At 38.0% G+C, this 16,871-nt stretch overlaps 1 protein-coding gene across 1 annotated transcript in view; it reads right to left on the bottom strand.

Moving 5' to 3' along the window:
- The window catches only part of LOC129407893 (dynein axonemal heavy chain 7-like), a 30,957-nt gene continuing 14,086 nt past the window's right edge, over positions 1-16,871 (bottom strand). The window contains 49 exon segments of the mRNA XM_055150468.1: positions 1-148; positions 674-896; positions 1,587-1,738; positions 1,832-1,904; positions 2,130-2,315; positions 2,734-2,861; positions 2,962-3,091; positions 3,237-3,358; positions 3,456-3,575; positions 4,491-4,629; positions 4,730-4,876; positions 5,440-5,528; positions 5,625-5,785; positions 5,866-6,056; positions 6,563-6,732; positions 6,895-7,030; positions 7,357-7,590; positions 7,879-8,058; positions 8,128-8,308; positions 8,375-8,442; positions 8,781-8,945; positions 9,025-9,150; positions 9,247-9,450; positions 9,540-9,736; positions 9,822-9,945; positions 10,112-10,228; positions 10,312-10,456; positions 10,863-11,011; positions 11,013-11,099; positions 11,216-11,383; positions 11,464-11,706; positions 11,793-11,933; positions 12,051-12,203; positions 12,278-12,509; positions 12,595-12,749; positions 12,822-12,895; positions 12,971-13,117; positions 13,404-13,575; positions 13,751-13,882; positions 14,026-14,183; positions 14,303-14,450; positions 14,540-14,761; positions 14,903-15,046; positions 15,178-15,360; positions 15,535-15,657; positions 15,737-15,958; positions 16,055-16,267; positions 16,362-16,488; positions 16,597-16,704. Coding sequence (XP_055006443.1) covers positions 45-148; positions 674-896; positions 1,587-1,738; positions 1,832-1,904; positions 2,130-2,315; positions 2,734-2,861; positions 2,962-3,091; positions 3,237-3,358; positions 3,456-3,575; positions 4,491-4,629; positions 4,730-4,876; positions 5,440-5,528; positions 5,625-5,785; positions 5,866-6,056; positions 6,563-6,732; positions 6,895-7,030; positions 7,357-7,590; positions 7,879-8,058; positions 8,128-8,308; positions 8,375-8,442; positions 8,781-8,945; positions 9,025-9,150; positions 9,247-9,450; positions 9,540-9,736; positions 9,822-9,945; positions 10,112-10,228; positions 10,312-10,456; positions 10,863-11,011; positions 11,013-11,099; positions 11,216-11,383; positions 11,464-11,706; positions 11,793-11,933; positions 12,051-12,203; positions 12,278-12,509; positions 12,595-12,749; positions 12,822-12,895; positions 12,971-13,117; positions 13,404-13,575; positions 13,751-13,882; positions 14,026-14,183; positions 14,303-14,450; positions 14,540-14,761; positions 14,903-15,046; positions 15,178-15,360; positions 15,535-15,657; positions 15,737-15,958; positions 16,055-16,267; positions 16,362-16,488; positions 16,597-16,704 — 7,513 coding nt within the window. The 3' untranslated portion in view covers positions 1-44.

The raw sequence follows: 16,871 nt of genomic DNA on the forward strand, positions 1-16,871 counted from the left end.
TATGTTCCAAATATGTTTATTTAAACATGAAGCAAAGACAAAAGCTAGTCATCCAACTGACACAGTAGAGCAGAAGCTTTGGAGATCCAATAATCACTTGGTTGGCTGGACGGAAGCATGACTGTCACGACAAAGTTTGTAGAGTGGCCTGGATAGAGACAAAATATGAAAAAAAAATGTAATAAATAAACAGCTTGTATAGTTTGGATGGATGTTCTCTATTTTAATGAAGTCATATTTTCAGATGAATGGCAGAGGACTATGGAACTCCATGGGGATTTGCTGTTTTAGAAATAAATATTTCAATTTGAATAATATGACCCACCCACTTGGTTTCACAAACTTGCAATTTTTGTCTTATGGCTTTAACTTCTTTCAGCTGACAGCAATTTGGGGCATTCCCTTCTGAAGGTGTTGTAACGTAACTTGTAACTATTATTATTTTTTGTTTTGAAAGAGAACCCAATTAACTTTGTGTCAGTTTTTGTTTCATGAAGCTATACCCAGTAATTACAGATATACTAACCATAAACCATGTGCCAGTGCTGGTTAAACTAAACAGTAAAACCAAAAAGCTGTCCTCCAGCTCAACTATAGGAATGCTAGAATGTTGTGATGTAAAAACTGGGTTTGTTAATTCATGGGAAATACTATGCAACCTCCCAGTACACACCAGTAGTGGAGAGAGTCCCAGCCCGAGCAGAGGTCTTGTACAGAGGAGCCTCGTACAGTTTGGGATCAGGGGTGTAGTTCTGCTGAGGCTCAAAGTGCACCACTGGTAACATGGAGTTCATCACTCGGGGTAAAGCGTCTGCAATCACCATGTTGTCATCGTCCCAGCGGCTCGCGTCCATAAACACCCCATGGATCAGAACTCCGTCCTTTGGATCAGGCAGCTGTTGTGAACACAAGAAAATATACAACCTTAGCATTTAATGAACAGCCTCAAGATATAGGGTCTATGCCCATTTTTTTCATGTAGTAAAGTTTGTCTAGCCCCAGTACAGATTTATTGTAAAGCTGCTCTTAGGGTCAAAATGAAACATGTCATGTGCTCATAAACAAGTCTCTCATACGTGTCATGTCTGCATTTAATTATAAGCTGTTTTTGTCTGTACACTGTTAGCATGTTATTTGTTTTGGTAGTTGAATAACATGACAGCAAAAACACTTCTCATCAGGATCATGTACAGCACTAAAGTTCATACATTATCCATTATTTAGACATTTTAAATGACTCCTTCACCTTGGTGTTTCTAGGTCTAATGAAATAATGTATATGTCTAGGAACTACCTCTAGGTCTTAGCTGTCATGAAATTGATGTATACCGTAACCCAGCAGCCAAACACTTTGTATCAAGCTAAAAACAAACATTGAATTAAGCATTGCAGGCATAATAAAAAGTTTAGTGACTGCATATGAACATAGAGGAGCTTCATAGATTACAAATCCACTGCCATAGAGGAATGTGTGGCAAGTATTTTGAGCTCTGCAGGACACAACATTACAACATGTGCAAGGCAAAGAAAGAATATGTCTAGTATAATAATATAAAAATGCACTTTTTTCAGCCCAGCATTATTACCTCATCATCCATGTCAAGTTTAGCATTTTCTGGGAGACCTCGTATCACTTCACTCACAACAGCCTGATCCCTGTAGGCCGGCACCATGTTAAAGCGAAAGCTCAACTCATCGATAGGCAAATTGTAATGTCTTGCATGATTCTGCAGCACTCCTATAAAAAAACAGATTAGAAAGATTACTCTTTATATAATCCAACCTTATGTTGCTGCTATGGTTCATTAAAAAAACGTGACAATGTTTTTACCAGTGAGAAAGCCTTGAGGGAAGAAGAACCCAGAGATCCAGAACGATTTGGGCTGTCCACGTGTGATCCAAGTCTAGCAAAGGAGGGCACAAGAGAAGAGAAGAGCAGCTTTTTTTTTTTTTTTTTTGCTTTGCATGTTTTACTAACCATGGTGCATAACCAGCCTAGTGTATCTTATGGGACTTTAAAGGGACCCAGCTCTCTATAAGTATCAAAAATCTGCATAAACCTAATATTAGTTTAAATACATATTAGACAGTATAATATACACAGATTTTTTTTTTGTTCTTTTGCTTACCTGAATAAAAAATGTTCTGAGCACCAGATCTTTGACCCATGAGGCGAGTGTTTTGAGGGAGGGGTATGCAGAGTTGGCCCAGTGACTCGGGACCTGGTTGTTGAGGAAGCTCGTGTAGATACGGTCCATCTCCTCTGACATCACTACCAGACCCCCAATGGCCTTTTGTAGCGTTACAAGAGAAGTCTAAGAGACAAAACAAGGTATATAGCCAACATTTTAACTTTTTTAACAAGGCAGATCTGTTGGAGAAAGTGTTTTTACAATTTTAACTAATTCAATCAATATTTTTTTAAAGTCCACACTGATCTCTGCTCCTGCTTCTTTAACACCATAGGATTGGCAGGTAGACTTGACAAATGTAATCACAGCATGCATTCCATTCGACCTAATTCAATTTAAATTTGATCAATTATACATTTGATCAATTTTTATATATATTAAAAAAAAAGCACATTGTACAACAATGTACAACTTGACTTGAACTTCACAGTATACACAATGTACACCAAGGGCTCATTCAAAGTGCATGGTTTTCTTACGATATGAAAACATGAATCTTTTAGCAAAGAGCACAAACCATAAATATAGTCGTGTGCCTCACCTTGAGCACTTTGAGTAAATTGTTGAATCGATCTGCCTCCTGGCCCAGCACGGTTGTGAGCGAGTTCAAGCGTCCATGTTCATCTCGGATAAACAGGGACTCTGTAGCTTCACTCATGTCCAGATGCTCTGCGGGTGGACAGAAAAATAAAAAAAATAAAATATATATTGCCATACTAAATTGGACTGGATAAGAACAGATACAATATGCAATTTAATGGGTACTAACTAGGGAGTTTTTCCAAGATGGACATAGCCAACTCGCAGACTACATCATCATTACTCTTGGCCCCATGAGTGGCTGCAGATCGAGGGTTCACATCCAGTATGGTGCTAATTAAAGATAAAGTTTCTTGTCGCTGCAAATAAAAAGTAAAACAAATAGTGAAATCATGCTTCTAGGCACACAGAAAACTAAACCAAACTTGACAAGTCTAATTAACACAATGAGATAAAAAGCTTTCAGATGTTCTCTATGAAGTTTTTGGAGACTTAATTAATTACCTGAAAAGCCAAGTTGGCGTTCTCGTGCATACCAAACACCTCTGGATCATCAATAATGGGGAGACTTTCTATATAATCCCTGAAGTCCTTGAGATGACTAGACTCTGGGGCATAGTAGATCCCTAGCGCACAAACAAAACCAAAGTTAGTACTGTTGGCCTAGATTGTAAATGTTTTGTTTATAAAAACTATATGTTGTTACCATGGTAGAACTCCTACCTGAGGAAGAGTAAGTGTAGCCTGGACTCAGAGATGGAGGTGAGAAGAAGCCTTTCAAAATGGTTCTTAGGCATCGCTGATCCCAAACATCTGTCACTCTGCCTCCATATGTGATCTCACCTGAGGAAGAACATAGTGAAATCCTTAAAAAACAGGTTTGTAACAAAACACCAATTTTTCTCATTCCCATTCCTTGTTTTTAAAAAAATAGCTTGGTTAACAAGGTTTTAATGACATTTAGAACACACATATGAATTATTGTGATGAGTGAAAAAGTAATGAAAGGACTCTCTAATGTGCTGGTGAAATGGTGGTTTTAAGAGTCAGTGGTGGGAACAAAGCAAACAACTGACAGTTTGCCTGCCTCTATGTGTAATATTTGTTTCTTTGTTTCCAAATATGCATTGCCATAGTGTGTTTACAAGCTTTAAATAATCTTTTCTGAATTTGTTTCTGAGCATTTGCAATTAATTAAAGCAAAAACAATAAAATAATATATTACAAATGTTCTTATTTTGTCTATTAATGACACCAATTTATATTGAGGGACAGTTATCCAATGTATATGAATAAAACAACCTTTAATATAAATGAATAATAAATAAACTGGTCTCTGAATGCTCATTGTCAATTAAAGTGAATTAATGATTATGTCTTGGAATAAAAAATAAAAAAAATCAAAACTCCTAAAAAGTATCACAAACACTCGAACTGATAACAGGCTCCTGAAAATGTGCGGTTTAAATATATATATATATATGTACATATATATATGTATACATATATACATATATATATATATACATATATACATATATACATACATACATACATACATACATATATACATATATATATATATATATATACACACACCCCCCCCAGCACGATGTAACTGCAAAGTATAAATAAAGGATGCACACTGGTTTATTATTAGTAAGAAAATGTTAAATAAATTGTTTCCCTTTTTTCAGATTTCTCAAATAAAAATAGCAGATTGTTATGTATGACAAAAATGATTATTAATATTCTCACCAGTGATGTAAACAAGTGCGTCCCACGGGATGGAGCCGTCTTTGCAGTACAGGTTGAGGTTAAGCAGAGCACACTCCCTGTCACTATCATTGAACTCATAACGGATGTTCCAGCCTAGAGGGCCAAACTTCTTCCGCTCCTAGTCACAAAAAATAAAGCACAAAAGATATGCACATTGTGAATTATCCACGTTGACTTTAGGCAGACAGCACTTTATGAAGCAAAGAAGAAATTGCTACCTGGATTATTGCATGGAAAAAGCATATACCAAAGACGATTTTTCTCCAGTGGTTTCCTAGAACATGGTCCTCAAAGAAGTTTGTGGTGATTTCTGTGAAGGCTCTTCTCATATTTGCTCGCAGTCCTTTGGGAGGCTCATTCGTCACCTAGTAATCACATGAATTATTCAAATGGGAGATCGAGATGAAACAATGCATTCAAGTATCAAATAGAATAAACCCTCTTGTATAGGACTTTTTTTTTTTTTTAATCAAAGACCTAAGGCTATATTCATTGTAATTTTGAAACAGTGTGATGTCTAATAATCATTAAATCCTACTTCCCTCCAACCTTTCATATAAGATGAGGTTATCTAGTAGCTGTGCATTTCTAATAAAGCAATAATATTTGTCTTAGAATATCAATTAATAGGCTTTTCACCACTGGATAAGATAACGGGTGTTCCACTGTAACAAAATATCATGCATTGTCTCATTAAGGGAATGAAAATCAGATTGATTGAGCTTTTCAATTAGCCTTATTGCACTCTTATCACACCAAAACAACAAAAGAACCATTCCCCGCAGTCTGAAGTTTGGTGATTACAACGTCTGAGTGCCTTTTCGCAAACACACATTCCATCCAGTCATTTTAAAACACTTTTCCTAGGTGAAATTACATTGTAATATTTGAATTAAATAAGAAAAACTACCAAAATAAATGTACAAACCTTAACAGAGTTTTGCAATACTGTGACAGGAAATACTTTTGTGGGCATAGAGCTCAAGAATAACCGGAAGTTTTCATGGATCTTTGTATCTACAAGTGCAAAAAAAAAATGTTTTAATGAATTAAATAAGACCTACTTATACATAGATTTGGATAATTGAACTTGAATTATTGAATCTTGTATACCTGGTTCTGAGAATGTTTTGATAAGTTCCTCCATTGCCAGCATCCAGGACACAGCTAAATGACAGTTCTGAAGGAATACCCAGTTCCCACTTTCCATTGCTTCACGTATCATCTTTTCGGCTATCGGCCCTTGTCCCTGCCCCAATGAAATAGACTCAACCCTGCATAAAAGAAGATCAAGTGAGCATAAAACTCCAACCAACATGCGTTGCCAGTAATGACTAGCAGTAATGTTAAATACTTTTCAAGATAGCCTCGTTCTTTGGCAAAGCGCTGGAAGGCACCCATGGGATCAGAGCCGGTGCTGAGGATGAACACGAGTGGGGTGCAGGGAGACATGTCGTTGTACAGGTTGGCAAGGTCAACTGGGGGGTTCTCCACAAACTGTTTCCCCAAATTGACAATCACAAACTCAGTAGCAGCGAATACAACCTGGAGAGGAGTGAACTCATTTACTTAAGTGACAAGAAACAGTGAAAAAAACAAAAAAACAAAAAACAAATAATGATCCTCAACTAATAATGAGCATGATGAACAAAATGTAATATTCATTATTGTTTTTGTCTAGAAGGGCCAATATTAAGCTATTTTTGAGTCTATGTTATGATGTTGTTACCTGTTGTTGTTTTTTTTGTTTTGCTTCATCCACACACACATTTAACACACAAGCCCTGCATATTTAGGATGAGTTCTTCTCTCAAACAGACAACACTCTTTTCTACCTTGTGATGTCATGTTATTTTGAACATGAGATATAGACGGACTAAATGAATGTGATTCTTCTAACTAGTTTCATAGTTAGTTCATGTTTGAGTTCAAAATACAAATTGTAATACCAAAGTGTAATAGAATTTTTTATCAGAAAAAAAATTTAAAAATCCACAAATTTTTCACGACATCAAAATATTTTTCCAAAAATGTTGTGGTTATGTGTTTACCTTCTCTTCCATTAAGCACTTGATTAAGATTAATTTCTGGAAAGACCCCAGTCTCTCGTTCCAGTGACCCTTGACTCCGCCTTCCTTGGTCCTGTTGGATTCCTCAAGAGGCAGTAGATCTTTGACATAGCCCTCCCAGGTCTCTGGATTAAGTGATGCTTGAAAACGTCCTGGAGAAGAAAGAAGTGAAAAATGATTCCCAAAGGTTTATATGAAAAGCCTCTTCAAAAAACCTTTATATGGAGCACATGCATTACAGAAGTTGTATAATGTGTTGAATATGCTTGACCTGCCTGGACTTTCCATGATACTACTAAGAGAGGTGCAGTTACCTAGTTTAATATTGATGTGAGTCTTGGTGATTTCATTGGATATGCCTTTGAAACAGCGCAGGATGTGATCAAGTTGAAAACAAGTCTTCCAGTAAAAATCACTTATCCATGGTACATCAGGACGATCTGGGTTTTCCTAGAATCGTAAAACAAAGTGATGAAAAAACATGGAGTCGTCTGACGGTGATTCAAAACAGCATGCACAGGTTCCTTCTGTAGAAAAGGACATAAGTGCTCATGCAAGACACATTTAAGCTTCTGACAGCTGGATGACAGATGTAAGGATCATGGTGGGCAAATGACACTTGTTTCAGTGTGATGGAAAAAAGTGACATTAGCATGTGGTGCTATATTTTCATACAATTCATACATTTACCTTCGTATTTATGATTAGCATAAATTAAATTTTTCACCATCTCTCCCCATCGCTGAAGCTGTACTGTTACGTTCATAGTAGCTCACCTTGTCCGGTGAGGCAGCTCCTCGGAGGAAGAACTGCCACTCGACCTCTGAGATCTCTTGTCTCTGCCTCATGATGTCCACACACAACATGAAGCTGTAGATGAGCTTGTGCTGCTCAAACAGACCGCGAGACACGTTTATGTAGGAATTCAGCAGGATCTGGTCAAGTAGGATCTGAAGACGCTCCTCCAGGATGCTGCTCTTCTGGGATGTCTCGATTGTGGTGACAAACAGCTGTAGATTTGTTGAAAGAAAAACAAAACACAAATGACAGATTGAGATACTGATGAATTTGGACAGTGTAAAAAAATCAAAGTTGATCTATTTGAAAATGAGACAGCCAAGTGTTCCTTTCCTTTTCCTCAAAATCTTTTTAATTCTTTAGGGTAAACACGTCTAATTTTTAACATAATAAAATAACACATGGCCTCAGTACAGTTGTAAATAAATAATACAATTTGTAAGCCATGTTCTTGAATTGTGACAGTAAAAGAAGCTTTTTTTTTTTAAATGTTGGTCTACCTGTTTGAAGTACTTGAGTGAGAACTGGTACATTGGATCGATTTCAGAGAGACTGGCGACAACAAAATATAATACAGAGCCGCGGGTGGCTACGGGGCGGTATCGCTCTCTTGCTGTATTGATCATGACCTCTGTGGCCTCTGCTTCCTCTAGGCGAACTTTTATAGCCTCAGATGTCACCTGACAAAAACAAAAGCTTATTTTCTGATAGTGACAGACATAAAAAACATGTACTTCATATCAACATACCTTAGACTCCTGCAGCGTTTGAACAAGCTCCTCATTATCAAGTATATTTCCTTCAGATGTAAACAGCAGCTTCAGTATGCGGTCCTCAATGTCTTTTAGCTGGTTGCGGTCTTTGTTAATTCGAACAATCAGCTCATTCCTCTGCTCTTCCAGATGGGGACTCTCCAGGCGAACAACATCACTAAAAATAGCATTCAAGACTTAGAAATTGTAATTGTTGGTGGAGCTATAGGGCATTTTCACTTACCTTAGTAGTTGATCTTCTAGGCCAGACTTGGTCACAGTGAAATTAATAATAGTAACTTTGATACACACCTGAAAAAGTGGGAGAGTTACTTTAAAATAGTACAAAAACGTACATGTTTTAGCACTGTCTCAGGTTCTTCTTGACCCATGGGAAATTTGCATAACCAGCAACAATATCATGTTTTATTACCACGATGTTAAAATACTAGAGAGGGCCTGTTCTGAATAAAGTGGATAGATACACAGTAGATGCCTCAGCAGAAGACCTGACATGAACAAGTGACATGCATTGATTTATTTAACAGTTGCTGCTCTGAAACCGTAGGGATTTTGGGATGTGGCACTACTTTTATCTGTGCTTTTTCTACAATACAAAAACATTTACAAGACATTTATGTGTTTCTCACCTCTGGGAGATAATGTGGATTAGCCATTTTTGTTGTCATATAAAATTTGAAGTTTTTGTCATAGTCAATATCTGAGTCCCCAAGATGGATCAGAGTACGTCCACCTGATACAAAAGTCTGTTTCAGCAGAATAGGCTCCAAAGCAGGGTCCAAGGTCTCTTTAAGCTATAGATAAATTAACAAATAGTCAAAGGTCATTGTTTTTGACTAATATCAGTTCTATTATCACAGTAACAAGGCCTACCTCCTCCAACAGCACAGGCGAGCCGAGACGGATTGCATTTTCAAGTGTACGTAGAAAATTTGGGTCTGTTAATTTGATTACTTTTAAACCATTTTTGCCTTCTTTGGAACGAATCCACCTGTTGGCCTATTGAAACATAAAAATTGATTAATTTCATTTAAAAAATGCAAATGGACTATTTGGATCATGCATGGTATTTTTTCAGAAAGTGGCCCATTATACCTGGTCCTGTGGATCTATCATGAGAGGCCAACGGCGGCCCTGCGTCACCAAGATGGCGTTTTCTGTGGAAACTGTGTCTCGAGGCAGACCTTCTGTGTTCCACTGACGAATAACATAAGAGTCACCCAGAATCTTAATCAGGCTGAAGCTGGAGCTGATGGGAATATTCAGTCCTTGGCACTGTTTTATCCACTGCTCGATTAGCTAAGATAATATGTGGAATGTAAAAATTGTGCTATGATGACAGAATTATTTCTGTTATTCATTCAGTTCTGACAGGAGCTTACACTTACCAGCTGTCTATAGTGTGAGGTAAATGCTCCATAATATGCCACACAGGCAGCAGCAATAAAGACATTGCCCACAATGTTGATGATCTCCTGTTCAAACTGGGCAACACTCTGGTCCCAGCGAACCTGCTCGTCTCCAAGAGCAGATGTGAGTTTCCCTGCTCTACTTAACCGAGCCTGTGTCAGAGCCATGGTGTTCACTAGGTACAAGAGATTTAAAAAAAATAAATAGAAAATTATACCATTCAGCGCCATACTGCCCAGAGGAAGAGGAGTAGCTCTTACCGAGATCCTCCTTCTCTCTCTCACTGCTCTTAAACTGCTCATGTAAGACACGGATCTTGTTCTCAACTTCCATTAGCTTCTGCTGCTTGTCCCTTAGGGTTGCCATAGTCACATCCAGTTCTTCCTATATGAATTAGATTTCAAGGAACTAATATTATGTAACAATATGACAATGTCTAATCTGGTCTATATAACTGACTATAGAACTGTAAGTACAATGCATTACCGTACAACTAAAAATAGCATATTAGCTGTAGAAGGACTAGTGTTAGCAGTGTCTGCAGACATACTTGTGCTTTGGCCAGTTTTTCTCTTTTAGGGCGAACTTCTTTCAGAACCTTGCTGTACAGATCCATCGCTCTGACCCACATGCACATTGATTTGCAGGCTCTGGAAACTTTCTCGACCTATACAAAAAATAATTAGAAGAACAATTTCCAGTACAAAACTACCCTGCTATGTATGAGTTTTAAATCATTTTCAGACAAACCTTTTCGGGGATGAAATCTGGATTATTAACATATTTCACTAGCTTTTGCAGGATCTGTGGCTTAATATTGTCTTTGTCATAGTCAGTTAGACGCTTGAGAAAATTTGAATCTCCAAGTAACTGCTTAGCGCTTGGCCAATCTGGTCTGCAAAGGATGTAAAATAGACATTATCTGGAAGTTAATGGGCAGTGTCCTTTGTGAATAAATCAGTTTAAGTTGACCCTAGTACCAAGGGTTTTTGACACTGTATTTATGACTTCAGACCAAAACAAGGCTCATTTAACATACACAATGCCTTCTTAGAAAACAATGGGCAGGCAGAAGATAATATTGCCCATACCAAAACAGTATTATTTTGACCTAGACCAAATCCACAGCACCGCAGTGAGGACTGATCGATTAAATTAGAGAGGTGACAGAGGGAAAGGTGCCAAGTCATGAGATGGTATGGTAATTCTCTGGATGTTGACTATAGGTGTATAATATGTGATATTAAAAAAGGAAAATCACTCAGCAAAAACAGCAAAAAAGTGCTGAGGTTCTCACTCACTTGCAGTTGAGCAGGATGCAGACAGCTTCCATGACGGTCATGACCAGGTCAGGGGGCTTAGTAAACACTTTGATCTCTGAGATGTCAGCCTTGTCCAGGGAGTTCAGGGCCTGATTGGCTCCCTCCAGAGCAGGCAGAGCCTCATCTAAGGTCCCTTTGGGCATCATCAGCAATGGCTTGCGTTTCGCTTGCCTGGTACTTAGCTGAAGCCTCATCTTCTTTAACCACACTACGGACCTGTTATATATACACACATACAATATACACACATAAAATGACAAATATGACAAAAATGTTACATGTACAAAAAGCATTTGCATCTAAAATGTTGCACAGCTGTGTTTCATGCTTACCTCATCAGCTTTCTCCTGATCAACAACGAGCTTCTTCATCAGAGCATCAACATCAATAGACTTTTGTTGAAGAACTGGCTCCAAAGCCGACAAGTCCACTTTCATTTTGTCCACTAGCTTATTGGTCTCAAGCAACTTTGTCAGTCCATTCTTCACACGGTCCTTTGCCTTTTAATGAACATAGATGCATTATTATAGGAATGCAGTGTACACATATGTAGAAATGCCAATGAAAGATATTAACTTACAAGGACTAATTGTTGTTTCTTTTCCCCCAACATGGACAGGTAGAGGTTAATGAGCTCCAGGTATGAGGTAGGTGTGGTGTAATACCTGCGTCTCAGCTCGGAGTAGTAGCGCTCAGCCATGTCGGACACACTCACATGTATCTCCACACACATGGTGGAAAAGCTCTGTTTCAGAAGAGCACTGCCAAAGTCTATGTTCTGGAAAAAGGCCTGAGAGACAGAAAGCAGAGCCTCCCGTGGCCACTAGAGGAGGAAAAATACATATATTATTATTGTATATAGTACTGTGAATGCTAAAAATGGCCAGTTATGTTTAAATGTACATATACCTGTATAAACCAATCAATAGTGCAACAGTTGACAAGTGAAGGGAACATCCGGCATCGGGACCTAAAGGCATCACCTACAGGGCTCATGCACAACACTATGTGCAGTTTCTCTCGAACACGAGAAATGAAGTACTGGAAAACCTAGAACGTAAATTGAAATGCAAGCATATTTTGATAGGCATTTCACACTTCTTGTGACAGAAAACTTCTAAATATTGTTTGAACTTGTTTTGGTGTTTTGTCACTCTTTGCTTGTACCTCGTCCCGGTTCTCTTCACTTATTCCAGCCTTTTTCGCTTTTGGCCGAGTGGCTGCCAGGACTTGTTCCAACTCATCCTTCTCAAAAAGATTTGGCACTTCACCAGAATTCAGCATGTTGTTGATATCTTCCAAAAACTCTTCCACCACAATCTGCAATAATAAATAATTCAAAGTAAGATCCTGGATTTTTGGGCCCCTATCCATCAGAAGTGGTGCATTTGTACCTGAGTATCAGTAAAGAGAAACACCATATCTTTGCCTTCCACACCAGCCATCTTATAGAGCCTCCTCAGGTCTTCATGAAAGCTGTCATAGTTGTAGCCTCGGGTTAGTTCGATTTCAAAGCACCGATAGCCACACATATGAGCTGCTAGTCTGGTTAGAGACTGCTTTCCTGTTCCTCCCACCCCCACAAGGAGTGCATTTCCTCTCTCTTGGCGAATCACACGGGCAATTCTAGAAAGAATATAAAATTGTAAAAAGTTTTTCCTCTTTTTGTCACAAATCTGAGCAAAACATAAATCTAAAAACTCAGACATACCTAGAGACATGTTCAGTAGCATCCTGGAAGAAAACCAACTTCGTCTCCTTGGAGAAGGTCAGGTTGTAGTCATCAAGGTAGTCTTGCAGGACAGCCTGTATCTTCTCTATGTCTGTTAGATCTTCATATATGCGGTCTTCTTTCTCTGCACCCACCTATAATACATCCTCACAATAATATGAAGTAACGGTTGCATGTGAACGTTCATAAATTGTGATTAAACTTACCGTCATAAAGTCCCCGAATATAATTGGATGTGTCACAAAGCTTTCAGGCTCCATAGTAATGCTAAAATATCTACCTAGGTGATGAACAAAACTATTACAACACATTTTTGCACCCAACATAAAATGAATGTGTGTTGTTTTTTACTTACTGGCCATATCACAGATGATGGTATTGAAGTAAGCCTTATCCTGGTTGTTTATAAGACGGTCATGAAATACTCGCTGGCATTCATGACAGAAAAGGCGAAAGATCTGATTCTTTGTTTTCACATAAGTAGAATCACACTGTAATATGCCTGTTTATTCATGAAAAAAGACAGACACGCGTAAATAAAATAATAATAAATTAGCTAGTCTTTTTATATTCCTGCAGTATCATGTCTGTCTTCTGATTTAGCATTGTGTTTGGTTTTTATTATTCTACAGCTTCATGTGTTGTAAATGTCATTTGTTCTTCACTTTGTTCCTAAACAGCACGCTGTCAGATGTGATACTTGCATCTGTTCTCCACGAAGGCCTGTGTTTACCTTGTGCCTTAAATGTCTGTGTTTGAAGAAGTTAAAGCATTACTTTGCATCTCACCTTGAACACACTTGGAAAGGTCCCTGAGATTGAAGACATAGTGAGACTTTGCTGGAGTGGGGAGCAAATCCAAACTCAAACGATTGTAAATCTCCACAGCTGCGTCCACAATGTGAGAGGAGCAGGCCTTTGCTTCCCCTGCAAACTCGGTGAGGAAACCATTTAGGATAGCCTGGAGCGGAGTTTAGAGGTAAAAGAGGAATAAGAGAAAGGCTAAGAGAAAAGGGAACAACTACATGGTCTGGCCTCACAAAAATATTGATTGGAAGCTGAAAAGGTGTGACGGCTGAATAAAGTTGGTATTGTGAACAAATGGATTGGTAGATAGATAGAGGTTTTGCTCTCACCGTGAAGATCTGTTTGAGGCACAGCTCTGATGGTGTAGGCAAACACAGCATACTGAAGTGGCGGATAAATCGAGGAGTTATTGGGTTGCGGCCACCTCCCGGAGGAGCACATGCAGCTGCAATAGTCATGTCCTTGTACAGCGAATAGAATACTTGCATTAACAGGAAATACAAATGTGGTGTGCCAGACAAACAGTATGTAAGCCATGTTTCAAATTAGAGTACTTTTTCAAAGATCAAATACATTTACTTTACAAAACATATAAACAGGTTACCTGGATCTCTTTCCAAAAGAACTTTCCTCTGTCGTAGAACCCAGAGAAGTCTTGGAACTGACGGAGGAGTTCGATGGGTGGCTGAGAACCATAGCTGTCCAGCTTAGGCATGTTCAAGTCATCCACAAAGACTACCAATTTTTTATTTCCAGGAGCACCTATTAAAAACAACAATTTTACTTTACCCAACCACACAAGCATTATATAGGCTACATGTGAAAGAAAAGAGTAATATGTCGTGGCCAATGTCTTCCAGTATTGTATATTTGTTGTTTACCAAGAATATTTTTTCTCTTCTTTTCCAGTTTAGACTCAATAATTTCTTGGGTGCGTGCAGAGGAAGTTTGAGCAGAGAAGTTGATGAAGATGGGAAGATATCCTTCCTTTTCTTGTATCCTGTTTAGTAGATCACGGGCAACAACTGACTATAAAAACATCAAAATACATGCATTATGTTTTTCAAATAGTGTTTATAACCTATTTTTTATAATACATCATAACTTTGCATATATACCTTCCCCACTCCAGTATCACCAGTGAAAAGTACAGAGCGTTGCACAGACAGCAGTTTCTCCATCAAATACCCATATCGCACAGTGTCTGGGGTTGGGACCAGCATCTCAAAAAATGGCTGCTCACTATTGTACTTAAAAGCAGGAATGATTTTGTCCCACGGTTGGAGACGAATGTTCTTAAAATTCATGTGTACATTCCGTAGAACCATTTGCTCTGGAATCTGTAGTTTAGGATTAAAACAAACATCGAACAATTATTAAACAGATGCAAATCAAAATGTTGCTATAACTGTTTCTTTCTTAAACTAAAGCATCAACCTATGGTAAATAAATTAATGTATGTAAATGATTAATGTTTGTACCTCGGCATCCCTGTTGCCTGAAAATTGTTCTTTAACAAAAGCCTCAAAGGACTCCCAGTATGTGCTTGTCAGATTGCCTCCAACAGACCAAATATAGCAGAAGACAAATGTCTGGCAAATAACCCTGTTGAGATCACGTGCATCCTAAAAAAAACAAGACAAATGCCCAAGATAAATCTTGAAACTGTGATGTTTTAAAAATCCTCCACTTCAGTAAATAAAGGAATAATAACAGATGTGAATCTTTAAATTGTGATCTTCTACTGTTTGTATACCATTGTAAATCCAGGTCCTTCCTGGCCAAGCAGCAATACTTCAAGTAAAGCACAGAGAGTGGTGACTTTACTTATGTCCACTTGGCGAATAGCCTGTATACAGTTCTTTGAGACAAACTGAAGACCCTTCTCCACGTAGTTTTCAAATAACCCCAGGAGATATTTGCTGACTGCCTCTGGAAACTGAAAAAAAAAAGTAAAATGAATGATAAAATATCAGTTTTCTTTTAATTAAATTAGCTTTTAGATTTTGCAGTAAATCATGATATGTGAGCATGTTATGAGTGGTAACAACACACACTACTATATAAAATATCGAATGAGTTTATGTAAAATACAAACACAGAATAGTGTAACCTTGTCTCCGAGACCATTGATCCATGTCTGAACATAAGGCATCCATTTGAGCTCATCTGGATCAATATATACCATTCCACATCGACTGACAGTTGCTGGAGAAGCCACAGCCAGATCTTGAACCTACAAAAGCAGTTACAACAATTTTAAAGATGTGCAAAACTATAACAAATAAAAAGATTAATGTACAGTATATGCCAACCTCAAACACCATGTGAATTGATGGAGTGAGCTTGATTCGTTCACTATTGGCCAGACAGAGCATCTTGTTGTCATCAAGCACAGTGTTCATGTTCTCAATCCACAGGGCGTCCACGGGGCCATCACATATGACCCATTTGTGATCGTCAGTCGTGTCACTAACTGCATCACGAACACTCAACGCCATCAGTCCATCAATCCACTCAAGAGTCAAATTGTTCATCTATGGAGAACAGAAAAAACAAAAAACAAAAAAAAACATTCCAGTACATCAATTTTCTAAAATATCTATTAAATTAGTGTTGATGATCAGCAATACCTCGCCATAGAGTTCTCCCATTGTCACTGATTTGGGGTTCAGAACATAGGTCTTGACTGGCTGGTAGAAGGGGTTGGTTTCCTTATACTCTGAATTATAAAGGGTCTCCAGTGTGTTGGCCAGAATAGTGTAGACAGTAGTTTTACCCCCTCCAGTTGGCCCAACTAACATAACTCCATGGCGCACTAGCATAGTCTCATACAACTGGATTACCTGAAATTCAAATTAAGAATACTATAGTATTTTTTTTTTTTTTTTTAAAGAAAACGTCTTCTTTAAAAAGACAAAAAGAGTTGACAGTCATTACCTTTTTGGTCATTGCAGGCAGAGGTTGTAAATTGCCCTTAACTAGACACTCTACAATAGTGGAATGTAGAACACCATAGTCATGCTCAGGGATTGACACCCCAGGAAATAAGTCAGATAAGATCCCACTATAAGAATGCAAGAGCATTTTATGAAATATAAAAAAAAAAAAAAACAAATTAAATTAAAATATATATTTTCTTATGTTTTCTAACATATATGACCAAAGTCTTTACCCAAACAAGACAGCATCATCTGTGAGAAACTTTGGAAGGTTAGAGTCCCGCAAAGCTCGGATAAGTACCACATCTTCACTGAGGTGGGGGTTGCTCCTCTTCAGGGATCTAAATATATAGACATGCAAGAATAAGAACAAGTAGGTGTATGCTTATTTAAGCTAAAAACACTGACACATTGCAGCATAGAAGAGTTTTGCTTTGCCTGTTTTTATGATTTTTAAACAATATGTAGTCAGTGTAATCACAAATGCAGCACAACTTTTCCCTTTTCC

The sequence above is a fragment of the Boleophthalmus pectinirostris genome, unplaced genomic scaffold, assembly GCF_026225935.1.
Source record: "Boleophthalmus pectinirostris isolate CB_2022bp ecotype Guang Dong unplaced genomic scaffold, ASM2622593v1 HiC_scaffold_1, whole genome shotgun sequence".
Lineage (NCBI taxonomy): Eukaryota > Metazoa > Chordata > Actinopteri > Gobiiformes > Gobiidae > Boleophthalmus > Boleophthalmus pectinirostris.